Raw genomic sequence first — 17259 nt, 5'->3', positions numbered from 1 at the left:
TGGTTCTGACTGCTAATAGTGAAGTTAGGGTAGGGTGAAAAGGGCGGTTAGCTCAGAGTGTGCCCAAGTGCGGGACACAAAAGGAACTGATAGCAGTGTTGGTCAGAAGTATGAGATCTAGATCACTCTCTAGAATCTGAAAAGCCAGGGGCTATATATCTTAACAATTTCAACCCTCCACCAAAAGGATAACCCTTCCAATTCTTAACCTCTGCTCCATCTGCTGGGACAGTTCATTGGAATGTGGCCAAGGGATAAAAATAGGTAGGTCCACCACTGAGTATCAGCAGGCAGCTGCAGAATGAGGTCTCTCTTGTTTTATTTGGGACTTACACTGTGTCACCTCAACAATGTCTGCAGCCAGATCCTTTTTCTTGTTTAGAGACCCCATTCAAACACAAAACAGAATAACAGAACCAAAAAAAAAAAAAAAAAAAAAAAAAAGAAGAAAAGAAAAAATGAAAAATAGGAAATCCAGAAAATGATGACTGACTTCCTCACGGTCTTCTCTCAACATAAATAAAACTAATTTTAAGGACTGCTTCTCTCCAGACAAAGTGTACAATGTCATACACTATCACTTGTTCAATAAATGTTTACTGAGTCTCTACTATGTGCTGCGCATTGTACTCAGCACTGGAGACACAACTGTTAACAACAGAAAAAGATGTGATTCTTGCCTTCATGGTTTACAGTCTAAGGGAGAATTTCATGTATTACAGATTAGATGCTTCTCCAATATCAATAAAACAGAAAGTCTATCTGGCACAGCTGAGTGGCTTGGCCTCGGCTCTTTGGAGAAGGTCTGAGATGCCTGGTTTCTACTTCCTGAAGGCTGTGGCTTATGCTTACTCCCTAAGAAAAAAGGACCACCTTTAAATTTTCCATTAAAAGTGCTACACAATAAAACCATTATGTCCTTCTAGACACTTCCTAGGAGCTTTGTACATCCTAAATAAGTCTAACCACAGTAAAAGGTAATTTCTAGGGCAGCAGTTTCTTGGAAAATACCAAAAGATCATTGAGTTTCTGCCATCTATGGGCCTCAGTAACCCAGGAAATAAACTTATGGAAGCTGGTGAAATTCAGGCATTCCTAATCCTCTTGTGTAAGAAGTGCCTAAAAAATATGGAGTCATTAGGAAGATTAAATTATATGCTATCTGAACAGTATATTTTAAATTATAAAGTAGCATTTAAACCTTAATTTTAAACTAACTCTATAAGTCATTCTGAGACTATCCTGGGCTTACCTTTCCCTCTACATCAGATCAAATGCTGTATCTGAAACTCAGATACAGGGCTCCTCATAAACAGTAATCCCGTAAATCCAGAAATCCAATGAAAACAAAATTAAGAAGGAAAAGCCTATCATTAAATTCCTTTAAACTCCACAATGAGGTAGCTAGTCTAAATGTCCAGCTGCCTTTCTTCACAAGAAATAAATCTATATGGTTACGTGGACTTAAACCACCTCTAGTGCCACACACGCTTCAATTTGGTGCTTAAGGGAAAGTGGTGAAAACAGGAAGAATCTATTCAATCCCCTTAAGTTCCCAGCCATTCCTGACTCTCCTGCCATCTAACCCCTCTTCTTCCCTTTATAAGAAGTATAAATCCTCCTGGTGTTACTTAGTTTGGAGAGATGTGATGACTATATTAGGCTGAGAAGACAAATAATAGCTCAGGGTCAGAACCAGAAATGAAAAAGGATAAGAAAAATAAGAAGGGAGGAGCCGGAAGTTCTAGATTTTGTTGTTGTTATGTTCCAGTTAACCTATCACATCCATGTGTTCTTTTATTCCATCTACATTCCCATGTTAGGTATTCCATTTAACTCAAAACTGTGGAACAGATGCCAGATCCCAGTCAAACAAAAGCCCTCACAATGAAGAACAGAATTGTACGGATGCATTTTATATAGTTTTGTGTAGCTCACTAATTTTCCAGAGATCTCTTGGCTTAGACAGGTGGCTTCCCTAAGTTACATCCTGTTCTATCATTTCATGTAAGAGACGGCAGTCTTTACACACTGGGGGAGGAGGGCTGAACACCAACTCTCTGGGTGGAATGTGGGGAGACAGCAGCTTGCTCCTGAGGTCCTTAAAATGTCAAGATTATAGAATCTAAGGAGATCAATTTAAATTGGGACTCTGACCAATGAAACATACCTCAGTGAACCCGTGGACACAGGAGGGCAGGCAGTGCTGTTTCCTAGATATACTGGTGATGTAATATGGAACATAAAACAGTGGAACACTGCTAAACTCAGTTATTCTCTGGCTGTTGTTTTAGAAGAACAGACCTACTAGGAAATGTACTTCTGAGCAGAGGTGGCAAATACCTTTAATCCAAGGATCTGTGGCTTTTTTTTTTAAAGATTTTATTTATTTACCTGACAGAGAGAGATCACAGTAGGCAGAGAGGCAGGCAGAGAGAGGGGAAGGGAAGCAGGCCCCCTGCCGAGCAGAGAGCCCAATGTGGGACTCGATCCCAGGACCCTGAGATCATGACCTGAGCCGAAGCAGCAGCTTAACCCACTGAGCCACCCAAGCGCCCTCTGTGGCTCTTTTTAATCCCAGACCTTTGAAAGAGGTTTTCTACCTTGTGGAAAAAGGCAGCTGGACATTTAGACTAGCTGCCTCACACTATCCCCAAAAGCTAAAGAGAACTCATTGTGGACTTTGAAAGAATTTAATGATAGGCTTTTCCTTCTTAATTTGATTTTCATTGGGATTCTGTATTTATGGGAGAAACTTGCTGCAGTTAGAGAACTATTTTACTAGCCTGGAAATAGGAAGAGTAGCATGAAAGATTGGAAAATGTGGATAGGGTTATTACAAATGTTTTTGGTGAAGTAGAATTTCAGTGGGCTTAGTCATTTTGCATAATTACCTCTATAATTATACAAAAGTAATACCTCCCTAACCAAATCCAGAAAAATGAACATACTTAATTTTCAAGGCTACCACTAAAGTTCTATTATTTATAATGAAATTATGGTAAATGGAATCCATGGTCAGGAGTTAGGATTGGACTAAATGAACTTTTAAATAAATGGGACCTTCTAGCTCATTCAAATTGGTTTTAAGATATGACCATGAATAAAATCTGGTATATATACTATACATTAATCCAGGACTCATTAAAAATTCTCTAAAATTAATTTTGCAGTATGAAGAACAATTGCCCAGCTCAAATTAGTGGTAAAGATACTTGGTATGATAATGCCAAAAAACGCTACAGCTAAGTAATTTTCTGCCTGGTTTGGCTATTTTGTTCTTTGGGGAGGGAACAAAATTACAAACAGATAATACTCATCCTTTGTGTTTCAATTCAAATGGCCCGTCTTCAGGGGATCTTTTTTTGACTCCCTAGACTAGGATAGATCCCTTCACTATATACTCTCATAGAAACTGTCTTCCTTCATAGCACTTACCACTAAGTGAGATAACCTATTTAGTTGTATTACGAGTCAATTCTATTCTGTCCTTCTCACTAAACCGTCAGCCCCTTGAGAGCAGGGATCTCTATCTGGTTTACCACTTTATCTCCAGTGACTGTCACACAGGTGCTCAGTCAAAATTTCTTGAATGAATCAGGAACAAAAACTGTTGTGATTATTTTGAAACCATCCTCCTCCTTTCTCTTGCCTTGTTTCAAGGATGTAGTTACACAGAACAAATGGAAGGCACAAAGACTGGCTGGGCCCACTATCAGACACCCATGTCACTGGGACAAATTGTGGTGGGAAGGATTTACTAAAGAAATAAATGATTTTAGGGGAAAAATAAATATATACCTAATTAGACATACCAATATTTTGGTTCCATCTAAAATTTTATTTTTTAATATAAAACACCAACTCGAAGAGCTAAAAACAATGCTATAAATTAAAAGATAGGGCCAATTCCATACCTTCACCAACATACTGGCCACATCCCTATCTCACCTCTAGAAGATTACCTCAAACATTCTTCTAATCATGAGGGTCTGAGACACAAGGTACACAGACTGCTGAATGGTAAAACATAACAATTTCATTGGTTAATGCCCAAATTTCATTTCTTTTCTTTGATGGATCAGATGGATGTCCCTATAAACAGGGTTATAGAATTAGAATACCTTGAAAGAGAACTACAACCAAATGAATGTTTTCCATTTTTATAGTTTGGAGCCCTCTCCCTCCTCCACAGAACCCCTCTTCCATTGTTACTCATACTTCACACACTAGTTCAGGAAGCCACGTGGAGAGTAATTAACCTCATCTGATAAAAAAAGAAGAGAGGACTTGAGGAAGCACTCATCTTTTACTGAGTGATATGTGAAGATAATCAAGTACAAACTAACATTCTCAGCTACAAACATTTTTAAAGTAATTAAATGAACTGAGAGTGGCAAAAGAAATCTCTATCACCAGCTTCAACAGTTAAAAGAGAAAATTCCTGAATTTTGCCTCCTACTGCAAAACCTTTCAAAGATTATGTGTATGAATGTCTTCTATTTATCTTTCATGGGCCTTTATTATACCCAGGCATATTCATGGTCCTAACGCACAAATCATCCCGACTGCAATACTTCTGATCAAAGAATGAGTTCAGGCTAATAAAATTAGGAGGTGGTCTCAGGTCAGTGAAGGCCTTCAGGTCTTTACACTTGCTATTCTCTGCCTGAACTCTCAACCCCTTGCCCCTTGCTCCTTTACCTCGTTAAATTCTACTACTCACCCTCAGATATCTGTTTAAGTATCACTTCCTCTAAGAGGCTTTGACTGACTTCCTGGATCAGATTTGGTTCCCCCGCTGGTCTATCCCATGGCAACCTATGCTTTTCTAGTGTGCTTACCATTTTTTATTATGATTACTGCTTACTGTCAGACTTGCCAACTAAACTGTAAGTTCTATGAGGGCAAGAAGAGTGTCTACTGCATCACCAGTGCCCTGACACATAATATATGCGCAATAAATATTTGCTGAGTGAATAAAGGGAAAGGGAAATACTAAAGAAAATTATGAAGCCCTAGGTAGAGTTCGTGAACTCAAGACAAGAGAACAAGAAGACTTTTTTACCTGAGCATTCGGTGTAGTTTATGAGGTGTCATTCCACATCCATCATCAGTAAAGGTCAAACAAGATTTATTCTTGACCTCCTCAACATCTATAAAGACCGTCCTGGCAGATACATCTGGATCTACAGCATTATCTGCAAAAGGTAGAAATCTGTGATATTAGATCCCCTTTTCTCATATTTCAGTAAAATCTCTAGTTCAGTGCCCCAAGACAAAGAAACTGGCCTTTATTCCCTTCAGGTGGATGTCCCCAAAGGTGGGTGGGGAACTTTGATGGTAGTGTACTTACTAGGTTATTAGGAACAATAGGTAATAATGGCAGATGGAGTTATAAAGCTGATTTCTAGATTTTATATAATGACCAAGCTGCAACCTGCCTTTCTCCCTTCATATTTCAGGGTCTGTGGGAAAAATAACTCCTCTACACAAAGCATTTTGCTCCATTTTCATCTTATTACTTCTTTCTAGTCTTTCAGCCACTTCACTGCTCTTAAACACATACAGGAGAGGGGGCTATGGAGAAGAGTTAAATCTGCAATTTTGGTGCACACTGCACGCATCGCAGTGCATCTGTAAACATTTTCTTTTCTTTTTTTCTACATCACCACCTCTGTTAAAGAACACAGACATTATCACCATACCTGTTTGTGGCCTAAGAGGCACTGAGTTAGCAGTTCAAACCGAAACATTTAATTGGTGGTGGTGGTGGTGGGGTGTCCCAGTAAATGCTAATAAGCATGCTTACAGAGAGGGCGGGATTCTACCTAAGTACACTGTCATAGTCTTAAAGGTGACACTGTCCCCCCTCATTAAATAGAGAAGGTGGAATCAAAGCAGAAAAAGAAAAAAAAAAAAACCTGTAGGTAAAGTTACATGATTCCTCCTGAGTTCCATCTTCAGAACGGGCTTCATCACTCTGAAGTCACCAGATAGAACCACATTCTAACGTCTGGGCAAAGCTCACAACTGTCCGGGGGTGCCAGTGTCTAGTAGCCACATCTTTGTGCTCCAGACTCGAGGTCACACAAGTGTCAGTCACCGACACACAGACTGCAACAGCCTCATCAGGACTTGCTGGCCCGAGTGAGAGGGCAGTTTGAACCACATGTCAGATGGGTTCCCTGAGCACTCCTGTCCCTACTAGCTCTTTAATCAGACAGAGACCTTCACTTTCACCCCCTTTCCCTTCCTCTGGCATCCTAGACTACCTTACTGATACCACATGGCTGGGCTGAGAGAGCACGAGGTGGGGTTCTGGCTATGTACTTGTCCCGCCGCCACTGTTCAAATCATGGTATTTCTCCACTGGGAACACCCCTTACAAGCAAGAGAAATATTACTCACATTGAAAATATAATCCGCAGTTTCAGTTACTACTACTTGGGAAGTGTGGAATGTCCAGCAATGAAAATAAGACATGGATTGATTTCAAGGGCCATAGTGGTGTTGCCCGTGTCCATTGATAAAATCCTGACTGTAAGCCAAACAAGTCTTAACAGCAGTAAACCATTACCAAGAGCCCCAAAAGGGAATTAAGAGGTCTGAGAGGGTCGATCTTTAAGAACTAGGTGGGGCCAAAGCCCTGTATCATGTGGCAAATCAAGTGGGCCAACTTTTTTTGGCAGGAATTATAAGTCTGACATGCAATAGAGGCTTTATCACAAATATAGTCTTTTACTTTGTGTGAGAGGCAGGTTTTTTTTTTTTCCCTCGAACTGACAGAAGGATTCAGCACTGTGAAGCTGCCTACATTGTTTTAAGAAACCACTTGGCAAACAGGCCCTGAATTGTTTAAGGACTTATCAGTCACTCTTCCTGGCAGAAAGCTAGGGCCATTGAGACTGCTACCTTTACCTTGTCAATGGCCAGGGCGTCATTTCTGTTTTGAAAACTGAACACAGGAGGAAGTCCTTCTAACATTTTATGGACATTCACAACTCAAACACATCACACATGTCCATCCCGATTCTAAGTGTATGTAACTGTGCAGTCAATGAATCAGTGCACGCCTCTTACAAAATCACTTTTCATTCTTTCCTGTTTACTGCAAATTTTGCCCAAATGTTATTAGATGCTTTTTTTTTTTAAATGGAAACATACCAGAGAGTTTTAACACAGGCACTCCCAGAGTTACAAGGTAGCTGCAAAGAAGCAGCTAGGCATTTTATCTCCTGGGCTAGAGGCTGCTGGAGTGGGGGGAGGGGAGCACCCCAGCCGCCAGGGTCAGCTGGAGCAGCATGGAATGAGACAGCAGCCAGCAGCAGCAAGCCCAGCTTTACACTTATTTTCAGTTTGAAGTGACCTTTCCCTTGGCCTCAGCAAATGAAATTATAATAATATCAAGGTCAGCCTCCACAAATGAATGTATAATAATAAGGCCCCAATCTGGTAGCTGGTTTTGATCCTCTCTATTGCTGCTTAACCTTCCAAAATTGTATCGACATGTAACACGTGCTATCCCAGCCCACCCAGCCTACAAACAGGTAGGACAGGCAGAGAACCCTGGAGAACCCCTGCTCCTCTCCCCCTGCCCACCTTTTAGGCTAGAGCTGCACTACCACATCCTGGGATGTCTTTATCCTCCTAACCTGGCCTATGCAATCTCACGTGCTACCAGATCCCAAGGAGTCTTTTTTTTTTTTTAAGGATTTTATTTATTTGACAGAGAGAGAGACAGCAAGAGAGGGAACACAAGCAGGGGAAGCAGGAGAGGCAGAAGCAGGTTTTACACTGAGCGGGGAGCCCAATGGGGGGCTCCATCCCAGGACCGAGATCATGACCTAAGCTGAAGGCAGACACTTAACGACTGAGCCACCCAGGCCTCCTACCAAGGAGTCTTCTCTCTCCTAAATCAGCCCACACTACCTGGAGTGGGAAGACCCTATCTCTGCCTCCCCTTACTCCCTGCCCCCACCCCAACTTAGGCAAGAACATGAGAAACCAGATCCCAGGGAATCTATCTTATCCCGTGGCCTGGTCCACCTAACCCCTGATCTTCTAAGAAAGCATTCTAATTCTCATCAGAACCTGAGCCGCAATGAGAAGCTGTCCCATGACAGCCTCCCTGGACAGACAGGACAGCAAGTGGGAAGTAGCTTTGAGGTAGCACTTTACAAGCCCCCCATCCTTTCCTGTTCCAGGAAGACAGCCTGTGTGGATTCCTGCAAGGCTGCCAGGGCCAAGCTGCTGCCCCACAGACATCCTGCAGGTAACTAAAAGCATTCTTGTCTAAAATTATGGTCATCACCTTCCAACACAAACCAATCTTTCCTCCTGTCCGCCCCCTCCCCCCACACACACACCCCATAGTGCCAGCATTCAAGTGACCACAAGTTTGAAATTCAAAAATCATTTTTTATCCCTCACTCTCTCTTACCCTATGCATCCCTAAGCTCTCACACATCTAGCTTTTTCTACTCCCCCATCACTTTCTTAGTTTACAGCATTTATTCCCTCTCATCTGGATTATCACATTAACCTCCAAACCAGTCTTTCAAAATCATGGCTGTCTCTCTTTTGCAATCCATCTTTTACCATGCTACAAGATTAACTCTCTTGAAGCCCAGCTCTGATCAGGACTTTTCCCTGCTCAGAAAACTTCAGACTTAAATAGTTGGGCCTCCTAGTCACATCCTGGCCCCAGGTACCTTTCTAACCTCAAGACCTACTTGGTACTTGGGATTAAAAAGACCCACGCTTGAGTCCTAGACCTGCCACTTACTAAACATGTAATCTTGGAAAAGTCAGTTAAATTCCTTGAGCCTCCATATCTTGATCTGCAGGACGAGAATAATAATGACAATAATAATATTAATTATAATAATGCCATATAACAATACCTCAAAGAGTAAAGTTAAAAATGTACTTGTGATGGCACTTTATAAACTCTCTAAGGACCTACAGTTATAACTATTTTGTAAACTCCACACTCTAATGAAACTCAGCGACTCTACTCTTCATGCCTTTGTTCATGCAGTTGTTTCTTTTGCCTGGAATGCCCTCCCCTCCCCACACCCGTATCCACATGTCCCAATCCTTCAAATCTCAGCTCAAATGTCACCTCCTCTACAAAGCCTTTCCTAACCCCCCTCTTCCTGGCAAGCTGGAAGTCATCCCTCCTTCCTCTGAACTCCCATAGCACTCGATATGTAGATCTTTGCTGATATACTACTTTCCATTTTGCTGTTATACAAAGCATAAACCTTCTGTACGAGTTTCCTCCCCCCACAAGAAAAGTGAGTCTATGTTGTTTTCATTTTTGTTCCTACCATGGTGGCCTTGCCCACAGTGAACGCTCCATAAATATTCACTGAATGAATGATTCACTACAAAATTAATGCGTAAATGGAGGAGAAAAAAAAAATCGAGGGAAAACCTGAAATGAAAACTGTGGGTTACCAGTTAACCCTTTGCTCTCCTTTTCTTTCTACTGTTAATATTACCACAAATAGCTGTGATTTGTTTTTAAAATCTGTGTTTCTCTATGCATGTGTGCAGGCATGTGTGTCTACATAAATAATACACACACACTTGCACTCATAGGAGTCATCTTGGGCCCAGCTTAAGGCTTTAATGCTTGGGACAAAAATAATATAGTATAGTCAAAATTACAAACAGAACACACTCTTCAAGTCACCTCTAAAGTTTAGTATGCACAGTGCAGCTGTGAGGGAGTGACACAACAACTTCTCCCATTTCCCCCTAAGTAAATTACTATTTTTCCCTCTTTTTTCTTTTTGGTGAGTTACCCATACAGAGGTCTGGTTCCACCCTGCAGAGTTTCGCTCCAAGGATGGTGCAAACCCTTAATGATACAGTCCTTGTTCTTTAAGACTCAAAGTGTGTCGAAGTCACTTTTTTTTCTTTCTTGCACCTTCAAAAGAACAGTCATACACGATGTAAGCATTCTTGTCATAGTCAATCTAACCATCAAAGTTCTCTGTCACCCTTCCCAATACCTCCTCTGACCCTTCTGCTGCCCGCTGACTTCGTGCTCAAGGCAACTCACACTGAATTGCTTCAGTCGGGGCTGAGGCTCATCTGGCGAGCTTGAAAACCACTCTTCAAGATTTGGTTTGCTGCTACCTCGTCCTGTAACCGTCTCTCCCTTCTCTCCATGTCTGAAACATTTACAATGTGCTCTCTGTGCTGCATTTTGTCCGGGAATGCCTTTCTTCTTTGCTTTCCACACAGTATTTAGCACACTACTGCAAAAGCTGGTGTACTTGGCTTCAAGGGATCAACTGAAAATGCTTTAAAAGCAAACATCGGTGGAGCGAGAGGTTAAGTGCTCAGTATTCATTCCAGCGGTGTGAGGGCGCTCGTGGACCACGAACTCAGCCCTCCGCGGTCGCAGGGAGCCAAATGCACTCGTGTCATCTCTTAAAAGATGTCCCATCATTCCCAGACTCTCTGGTCCCAAAAGTTAAGAACTCCGTTTTCCAGACCTTTCCTGAGGACCCTTCCGGGTCCTCCATAATGCCCCTCTGCTAACTTGGCGCCCTCCATCGGTCGCCAGTCCCTGCGGAGCCCAGCTGCCTCGGGCCCCGATGTTTTTATGCATCTCCTTTTGATTATTAACTCAGCTATCCTAAAGTGCCCAGAACATCACGATCCAGAGAGAAAAACGACACGGGCGTCCTAACGCTTCGGACACACCTTGTTTCCTCAGCTTTGTCCGCAGGACCTCTTCCCCCTTGGCCGGAGAGCGGTCCCCCTCCTCCGCCTGCGGAGCCGGGGCCAGTCCCAACTCCCCCACTCCAGCCCCGGCCAGCCCGGCGCGGCTCGGCGCATTCCTCTCGCGTCCGCGGCACCACGTTGGCACCACTGCCTCGGGCGATCGCGGCCAAGCCCGCCCTCGCCACTCACCTAGCAGCTCCGCGATGGCACTGAAGGGTCGCGTGTGGCTGCTGGAGTTGCTCTGGAGGTAGCGGGGGCTCATCTGGGGGCGAGAGAAGGTCCCGTCCCGCGTGAGGCCTCGGCCCGCCAGGCCCTCCCCGCGCGCCCCCCACAGCCCCGGGGCCCGCGCGCGCGTCCGCCCCCTCGGGCCCCCGACCTACCGTGCTCAGGCGAATCCCAAAGGCCTGTGGGCCGCCGCCGGGCCGAGCCAGCCCGCTGCCCGGCGCGCCAGGGCCAGCGGGGGCCCCTCGATACAGGAGCATTTTTTTGGCCGCCACGATACTCGCTTGCTGCCGCCGGACTCGTCGCCCGACCGTCCCGGACTGGCCCTCGCTCGCTCTCCCTCGCAGCTGGCGGCGGCCGTCCGGGGCTGGCCCTCCCTCGCTCCCACCCGCAGCTGGCGGGGGCGGGGCGCGCTCCAGCCACCTGTCCCGGGCGGGAGGGGTGAGGCCGGCAGAGCCGAGCGGCGGCCCCGCCCTGTCAGCACCTCTCCCGACCCGCCGACTGCCTGTCGGGGCGGCCTCAGGGCCGTACAGAAATATGGCGACCTCCTGACAGCCGCTCCTTGATCCCCGCCCCTAATTAATTCTTGGTGTTTGCCATAGGCCAGGCCGCCGAGCGGGAAAGCGCGGGTGGGGGGAGGGGGGCGGGTGTGTGGGGAGGGGCGGGAATGAAGCTAGAGGAGGGAGAGGGTGTAGGGATTTCTGGAACGGAGTCCCAGTACGGCTGCATGACTAACGGGCAGGATAAGACAAGTCTCACAAGTCCGAAAAACTACAGTTTTGCTATCTGGGAAGATAGCAGTCTTGCGTGATGGGAAAGCATTCTGACTATGCTGGCTCCAGTGCCTCCAGAAGTACCCAGAACTTTCTGGAAGGCAATTGGGAAATCATCTTCAAAGCTTTGCTGGTGTACAGGGAGGCTGTTTATGAAAGAAAACATTGGAATGCACTTACATGCCCCCTAATGCGGGATTGGTTAAGTTATGGAGTATTCATGAAATGGAATACTATGCGGTTCTTAAAGGCCATGTTTGTAGATGAATATTTATTGATGTGGAAAATATTCATGAAGGAATTAAAGTAACAAGAAATTACAACATGTGCAATGTGATATCTCTTTTATTGGAAAAACAAGTCTCTATATATGCACATATATTTACACATACATAATACATATGCATGCATATACACACACACACAATGAGAAACACTTGACATGATGTATTCCAGGATATCTCCAGGTCTGGAACTATACATTTGTTTCTTATTTTTTTTATTTGTATTTTCCAATTTTTGTGCTATTATACCTACACTCTTTGATTATAGAAAAAATTGTTTAATTTTAAAAAATACAACATTCCCTGGTATGGATGAAACAGAATTTATTTGACCATCCTTCTAAGACAACTCAGGTTGTTCTCAACTTTTTTTTTTTTTTTTTTGACAACACAGAGAGTGCTGCCTCAGGCATCCTCCTGTATAGATCACTAATTTCTGGTACTATAATTTCTACAGAATATTGCTGTCTAATAGTATATGCGTGGTTTACTCTTAATAAATATTGTAAGATGGAAGCAATTTGCCCTCAGCAAGTCAGCTATTTTGCCATGCTCATAGTGCTAGATATCTGGCCCTGCTCTTTTAACTTCTTGCGGATCTTCTGAATAAAAGATAGGATCTCCAAAAAAAAAAAAAAAAAAAAAAAAAAAGATAGGATCTCCTTATTGTTTTAATTTGCATTTCCCCAACTACCAGTGAAGCTGAAATGTTTGTTGTACATTTGAATCTCCTTTTCTGTAAGTGCCTGTTTATATCCTTTGAGCATCATTTTCCTTCCATTGGGTTCTTTGCATTTGTCCTTTTTTTTTTTTGGTATCCTAATTCAAAAGTTATCAACCTTGCCAGATTTGCTTTATATTCTTTTCTTCTTTTTTTCATTTTTGTAAGCATTTTAGAGCAAATCTCAAGCATCATATCATTTTACCCTATATATGTCCGTGTCCTCTAAAAATATGGACTTTTCTAAAAAACATAACCACGATGCCATTTTCACCCTAAACAAAATTCATAACAACTTTTTGATGTCCTCCAGTACAGTCCATATTCTAATCTTTTCCATTGTCTCGAAGGTATGCCTTTTTACATTTGGTTTATTTAAACCTAGATCCAAACAAGATGCACACACTGCATGGGGTGTCTGTCTTGAACTTCCTTTAATTTAAAACAGTCTCCCCTCTTTTACTTCATGCTTTTGAGTCACTGAAGAAACCCAGTCCCTTGTAGTGTTGAATGCCCTACGTTCTCATTTGTCTGTTTACTTCTTCATAATTACCATTCATCTTGCTCCTCTTGTTAGAGCAATAAGTGTAACTTAACTAGAAATCATGAGTTGGCTCTAAAGCCTTCATTAGATTCTATTATGAAGGTTTTCTGAAAGCAGGAATGCTCATAGATGGTGCTATAGACTTCCTATTGCATCACATCAGGAAGTACATATGATCCAACACTTAATGATATTCAGATTGATCAGTGGGTTCAGGTGGAGGCAGCCTCAATATCCTGCTATAAAGTTCCCTATCAGCCTTTCACTTTATGGTCTCATCAATGTTCATTGTCTGAAAAAAAAAATTTTATTGGGGTTGCAAAACCATGATCGTCTAATCCCCTAAGTTCTTGAGAGTTTAGGCTGTTTGGTTGGTTGCTCTGAAATATAACTCCTGTAGGAAGGAGGATCAATTCACAATTCTTTACTTTTCATTGACAATTTTTAGGACGAAGAAGCTGGTGCCTGTGGTGGATACTGTGATACGCTGGCCCATCTCCCATTTCGATAAAGGACTTTGGGGCTGAGCTGCTGAGAATACTGTTGGCAAGCTGACTAGAGCTATTAGTCCCTTCAGGGATTGCCCTGGTACAGAGACTGTTTCACTCAAGCTCACCAAGTGTTCTGAGGCCGCCACAGTGTTGGACCAAAAACAGAGTAGGAAAGCCTTGACCATGTCAGTCAGACTTGGGACAATTCCGAAGGGTCACTCTAACTCGATCTCTCTGTGTGGTTGCCTGAGGCTGCTGGTGGGCCTGCAGAGCCCCTCCACTCCCCCTCTGCCCTTACAAGCTTCCTTCCACAGCTGCTAATCCAAGACACCTCTTTTCCTTTCTTGCTTTTCCCCCGAACGACACCTCTTAGTAAGGAGGCATCCTGCATGCTACAATCTATCTTGCAGTCCATTTCCTGGGGAACTCAAATGATGATGCTTGAAACGGAGACTTAGTCAAGAAATTGGCGCGTAGATGCGACTTGGGAGCTGGGTCACTCACAGCCCAGTTGGCAATTAGGACCACATCACAGATAGTCCCCTGCCACAAGGTGGCAGTCCTATTATTGTTAAGATCTTCACGAGATGGTGAGCTGGAATGGTATATCCGTAGAAGAGAACATACGATCTGGTGTGATATATATCGACTGTTTGAGCAATAGGGGGGAAATAGTAGCTCTCAGACCAGTAGGATGCAGTGGTTATTGAGCTCCCAAGAAGCTTAAACTCCCCCTGGAGACACGTTTGCTAATGCCAGATTCAGAACGTTTCCTGGGAAAGAACAAGACCCTGACACATGGTTTGGGGCTATATACATGGTTGCCACCAAAATCTTGAATCCCCAGATTTGCCTACAAAACTCATCTGACTTCCCTACTGATAACCTCCTTACCTCTTGCTTGGAGATGATGCAGAATTTCTCCTCAACAAGGCAAAGTGTGCACTCACTTTCCCTCCTGGCCTCTGGGTCTATAATGAAGTGTGAGCTTGCCTAACAAGGCCTGATGAGGGAGGAAAGTGACTATGCCCCCCAGGAAGCTGCAAAATCTAGCCAGCATGGCTTGGCAGGAGCTGGAGAAATTCCCATGGAATTGGATTCTGCGAGCACCTGATCAACGGAGCTAAACGATAATGTTGGATACAAGTGAGTTTCTCAATGCGGGAACACTCTCCTGGAGTATAGGATTTAACACCCTGACAAGGACCACAAGAAATGGTACAAACTCGCTGCTGGGGTAGCTCCTAGAAGTACAGGAAGAGTGAGGATCTCTGCTAAGTGAGGTTGGCAGGTCAGCATTGCTGGGGCAATCGTGGAAGAAGGGATAAAAGGATTCAGAGGCGAGCGTCCTTGAGTGGATATACTAATCAGGCCTGGAAAACTAACCCGAAGGCTGCGGGATACACCATGTAGCAAAGATAAGGAACAAGCTGGAGAGAGGGCCACCAGCAGCTCTAAGAAATTCGGTCCTGGTTCTCTTCCGCAGGTCAAGCCTGCAAGTGGGAGTGTCTGCTATGGAGCCAGGCTCTCCAGAGCAGCTCTGACGTGATGGAGATCATTGGCTGAGAGCAACCATCAGAAGCCAGGTGGGTGGGCGCCTGGGTGGCTCAGCTGGTTAATGGCTCAGGTCATGATCCCAGGGTCCCGGGATTGAGCCCAGCATGGAGCTCTCTGCTCCACCGGAAGCCTACTTCTCTCTATCCCTGTGATCTCTCTCACTATTGCCTTCTCTCAAGTAAATAAATAAAATCTTAAAAAGAAGAAGTCAGGTGGGTGCACTTAACATAATTAGTAGCAGGCTTGGAGGAGGAGCCAGAAGTGCAGTTATGAAATAGAATATAGCATGGGGGGCAGAACAGATGGACAGAGACAATAAAGGTCATTCTGGTGAGGATCGGACCAGAACCCTACCTGGAAGTAACATTCAGAATTTTCCGTGCCAAGTGACCCACTACCATTTCTTAAAAACTCGTTTGCCCCTCACTTTTATTTGATTCAAGACTTGGAACTACTAAAAATGCCCATTTACTGCTTTCTTCCTTTTTAAAATTTTTATATATTATTTTGAGAGAAAGAGAGTGAGCACGCCAGCAAGACCACAAGCCAGGGGGGAGGGCCAGAGGGAGAAGCAGACTTCCTGCTGAGCAGGGATTCCCAGGACCCTGGGATCATGACCTGAGCCAAAGGCAGACATTTAACTGACTGAGCCAACCAGGCGCCCCTTACTGCTTTCTTCTAAGCTGTGCGGTCCATGTCTCCCGTTTGCTATGGCCATTGGGAATGCTGCACTAAGAACTGGTATGTTTACTACTTGGGGGATTTGGTGTTTAAACAAAACCTTTGTGTCCTCCCAAGAGTCTGGCCTCCTGACTGGCAGCTGGAGTCAGAGGCTGCCTCTCAGCCCCTCCCCAGCTCTGCAAGACAGAGGGACAGTCCTCAGTGGCCAAGGGAGCTTCTGGAAGTTCAGGATTGGGCCCCCTTGGGGCCTTGCTGCCACAGCACAGCAAGAAACAAAAGCAGCAAATGAATCCATACAAACCGCATCACTGTGGCTCCACAGGGCAGTAAAAAGGCCATAACACGAGGTTCCACATACTTGGCCACCCAACAGGCCTGCGGCAGCAGCTGGCACATTGTAAGGGAGCACTCCAGTGAACAGATCCTGTCAGGGGGCCGAGCATGGGTGGCGGCTGTGAAACCCTGGGTCTTGCCTCAAAATGAGGAGCAGGGAAATGCTCAAGCAGGGTGTGGTGGGGCCCTCTGACAGCCTCCAGCCTGCCCCTGTCTGTCTCGCCCCGATCCAGAGCCAGCCTTGCCCTGATCCAGGGTCTAGGGTCTAAAGCCCTGAGCCATCTACTTGATCTTTTCTTTTTTTTTTTAAGATTTTATTTATTAATCTTTCAGAGAGAGAGAGGGAGCACAAGTAGGGGGGAGCAGCAGGCAGAGGGAGAAGCAGGCTCCCTGCTGAGCAAGGAGCCTAACTGGATCCCAGGGCCCTGGGATCATGACCTGAGCCAAAGGCAGATGCTTCACTGACTGAGCCACCCAGGCATCCCTCCCTGATCTTTTTTATTTCTGTCTAGTCCAGGCTGAGACCCCCAGCCGTTGTTGCAAGCAAATGAAGGAGCCCTGGGAGAACTAGAAAGGCACCTTGCATTTCCTCCCAGCTGACTCACCTGGAACAGGTAGCTCGATTTGTATGACACACACATGTACTTGTTACCATGCGGGGTGCTCCTGGGGGAGGAGAGGCTTCTCCTAGCCTCTTTGACTCAGTCCCTAAGGTCACTTGTCCCAAGTTCCTGGAAGAATGTGCTGGAGAGAGAGCCTAAGAAGCTTCAGGGTGGGAGGCCAGCAAGATGGGATAGAAGGGTCGAGAGGCAGAAGGACAGGTTCCTGTCCTGACTCCACTGAACTGGGCTGTGACCATGGGGAAGTGTCACAGGCCATGTTCCTAGGGCCCCAGTTTTCTCATCTG

The 17259-nt window shown here is 44.7% G+C and overlaps 1 protein-coding gene across 4 annotated transcripts in view; it reads right to left on the bottom strand.

The window, feature by feature from the left end:
• The window catches only part of MORC4 (MORC family CW-type zinc finger 4), a 51549-nt gene extending 40126 nt beyond the window's left edge, over window positions 1-11423 (bottom strand). Inside the window, exons 1-3 of one of the 4 annotated variants that reach the window (XM_044234267.1) lie at window positions 11127-11423; window positions 10936-11008; window positions 5069-5201 (exon numbers count right to left, since the gene is read on the bottom strand). In XM_044234267.1, coding sequence (XP_044090202.1) covers window positions 5069-5201; window positions 10936-11008; window positions 11127-11228 — 308 coding nt within the window. In that variant the 5' untranslated portion in view covers window positions 11229-11423. The remainder of the gene's footprint in view (window positions 1-5068; window positions 5202-10935; window positions 11009-11126) is intronic. The other 3 variants (XM_044234266.1, XM_044234269.1, XM_044234268.1) reach the window with 3 other exon arrangements.
• Window positions 11424-17259: the final 5836 nt, after the last annotated feature.

The sequence above is a fragment of the Neovison vison genome, chromosome X, assembly GCF_020171115.1.
Source record: "Neovison vison isolate M4711 chromosome X, ASM_NN_V1, whole genome shotgun sequence".
Classification (NCBI taxonomy): Eukaryota; Metazoa; Chordata; class Mammalia; order Carnivora; family Mustelidae; genus Neogale; species Neogale vison.
Note: the sequence above shows the minus strand (reverse complement) of the source record. Positions and strands in the feature narration are given on the sequence as shown.